A 3156-nucleotide genomic window follows, 5' to 3' on the forward strand; every position below is an offset into this window, starting at 1 on the left:
ATGGCGTTCCAGATAGGACTTATTCCAGGTTCTGACATGCACAAGTATATGCTTAGGAAAGAGATCAAAACTCTGAGAGATTTGTATGATAAGACTGAAAAAGATGTGCAAGTTGAGGAGGGAATTATAGCAGTATCGAATCAGTCAGTATTACAGGTATCGGAATCAAGTAAGTCAACTAAAGAGGATAGCTACAATAAGTCTGATAAGAGGAAGACAGTAGATTCTTATGCAAAGGTGGAAAACCAACCATCGCAGAAAAAGAGGTTTGAAAGGTCGCTGAAAGAAGAGTTAGACCCGAGCAATTATATCGCCATTAATACAACAATGGAGGATATCTTAAGGAGGGTGGGGAAAGAACCTTATTTCCAGCATCCAGTTCACAAGCTTAGGGAAATAGCAGATAAACCTTTCTGTAATTTCCATAAGGTCAAAAATCATGAAACCAATAAATGTTTACAGTTGCTCAGAGAGGTGGACAGATTAATGCGAGATGGGAAGCTTCGCAAATTTAGGGCAGATGCTCGGCCAGAAGTAACAGTGATGGTGAATGATAAGCCTTTGGGAGTGATCAACATGATATACAAAGGAGTTATCCCACAGAAGAAGATTATAAGGGATAAGATCAGAAAAATATCAACAGTGAAAGAAGTGCTAGAGGTGAACATAGAGTCGATACCAGTAAACCCATCATTAGTAGCAGCGAGCATACCTGGAGCTATTATATTTGTTCCTGATGATTTGTCAAAGGTGATGTTACCTCATGATAATCCATTGTTAATTACGTTAAGGATATCTGGCTATGATGTGCAGAAAATATTGGTGGATTGCGGAAGTTCGGTCAATATTCTATTTTGGAAAGCATATACAAGTATCGGATTTGATGAGTCACATTTGAAGGAGCCGCAGTTTAATTTGTATGGCTTCAATGGAACTTCAACTAGACCAGCTGGAGAAATAAAATTGCCAGTAAGGGCAGGTCCATAAACAATAATGACTAAGTCTATAGTCATCAAGCATCATTTGGATCACAATGCTATATTGGGAAGAAAATGGATACATGCTATGAGAGCGGTTCCCAGTACTTTTTATTAAGTTATCAGATTTTCGACTGTTTATGGACCACATGAAATACGAGGTGATCAGTCAGAATCTGAGAAATGCAATTTCGTCACTGTGAAGGGGATGATGAAAGAGAAGAAAATAGATACTAGGGGCATCTCGGAAGACACCAAATAGCAATTAGCAAAGGATTTATCTCTAAAATCCGATACCATGAAGCATTAGTAGGATTTTAGATTTATGTCAGAGCTGAAGACAGAGATGGAAGTAGTTCCAAGAAAAACAATGGAGGAGGTACAAAAAGTTAATATCAGTCAGAATGATGAAAGTTGTTTCACTTTTATTGGAACAGAGATGAGTGCTGGGGTCAGACAAGATTTGGTAGATTTCTTAAGGACAAATAAAGATATATTCACTTGGTCGATGGCAGATCTTCTGGGTATTGACCCTCTTATATGTTCTCATAAGTTGAATATGCGAGAATGAGCAGTTCCTGTGCATCAGAAACATAGGAAGGTTCGGCCGATATATACAGATGCAGTGCAAAATGAGATAAAAAGGATGTTGGAATATGGAATCATCAAAGAAATCAATAACTCAGAATGGGTGGAAAATATTGTTGTGGTTCCAAAAAAGAATGGCAAGGTTAGGATCTGTGTGGATTTTACAGATGTTAACAAAGAATGTTCGAAAGATTATTATCCGATGCCCAGAATTGATGAATTGGTCGATAGAACATCGGGTTTTGAATTGCTGAGTTTTTGTGATGGGCCTTCAGGATATTTTCAAGTTGTTATGGTAGTTTTAGATCAGTTAAAAACAGCGTTTGTTGTGGAAGGAGGTCTTTATTGTTTTGTTCGAATGTCATTTGGTCTAAAAAATGTTGGAGCAACATATCAGCGATTGGTGGAGAAAATATTTAGGAATTTGATTAAACAGATTGTGGAAGTCTATATCGATGATATAGTAATCAAGTCGAAAAAAGCATAAGATCATGTTAAATACCTCGATACAGTGTTTCAGATATTCAGACAATTTAATATGAAGCTCAACCCAGAGAAATTTACTTTCGGGGTCAGTTCAAGGAAATTTATGGGGTATATAGTCACAAAAAAAGGAATAGATGTGAATCCAGACCAAATTCGAGCTATTCAGCAGATGCCTTCTCCGAGTACTAGGAAGCAGATACAAAAGCTGACAGGAAGAATTGCAGCTTTAAATAGGTTCATATCAAGAACTTCCGACCGATGCAAACCTTTATTCAAATTGCTGAAGAAGAATACAAAGTTCATATGGGAGGAAGAATGTGAAGAAGCTTTCTCAGATTTAAAGAAGTATCTCCAAGAAGTGCCAACTTTGATAAAGTCGGAGGAAGGTGATACTTTAATTTTATATTTAGCAGTATCGGATTTTGCTATTAGCTCGGTATTAGTAAAAGTGGAAAATGGGGCTAAGCGACCTCTTTATTTCCAATCTAAAACCATGCTGGAGGCTGAAACTCGATATTCGATGTTGGAGAAATATGCATTAGCTTTTCTTTATTCCACTCAAAGGTTGAAGCCTTATTTTCAAGCCCATTCAGTCATTGTTATGACAAATCTTCCATTAAAAAATACTTTAGCCAAAACAACCAGGTCAGGGAGAATGGCGAAGTGCTCAGTTCTTATAAATGAATTTGGAATTGAGTATCGGAATAGAGTTTCATAAAAGAGCCAAGTGTTAGCAGATTTTCCCGCTGAAGATGAAAATTGGAATATTGAAGAAGATAGTGGTTTACAACTGAAAGAACCTGATGATGTGATGGATGAGGATGATCCATGGGCTAGTACAAATGGGTAAAGACTTTTTGTCGATGGATCATCAGGTCAAAAGGGATATGGTATCAAAGCGGTTCTAAGAACACTAGACAATCAGAGATTGGAATCAATAGTTACCTTAGGATTCCACGTGTCTAATAACGAAGCAGAATATGAGGCATTGATTACAGGATTGGAAATGGCTTCATCGTTAAATGTCAAGGAGTTATCTGTATTCAGTGATTCTCAACTAGTGGTAAGTTAAATCAATGGAGGGTATTCAGCTAAATGCGATAAT

The 3156-nt window shown here is 37.2% G+C and overlaps 1 protein-coding gene across 1 annotated transcript; it reads left to right on the forward strand.

The window, feature by feature from the left end:
• LOC147474689 (uncharacterized) lies at positions 1–987 on the forward strand. Its single transcript, XM_086585161.1, has one exon. The coding sequence runs from the start codon at positions 1–3 to the stop codon at positions 985–987; it is 987 nt and encodes a 328-aa protein (XP_086441287.1).
• The last annotated feature ends 2169 nt before the right edge of the window (positions 988–3156 follow it).

Source organism: Coptis chinensis, chromosome 9 (genome assembly GCF_015680905.1).
Source record: "Coptis chinensis isolate HL-2020 chromosome 9, ASM1568090v1, whole genome shotgun sequence".
In the NCBI taxonomy this organism is placed as follows: domain Eukaryota; kingdom Viridiplantae; phylum Streptophyta; class Magnoliopsida; order Ranunculales; family Ranunculaceae; genus Coptis; species Coptis chinensis.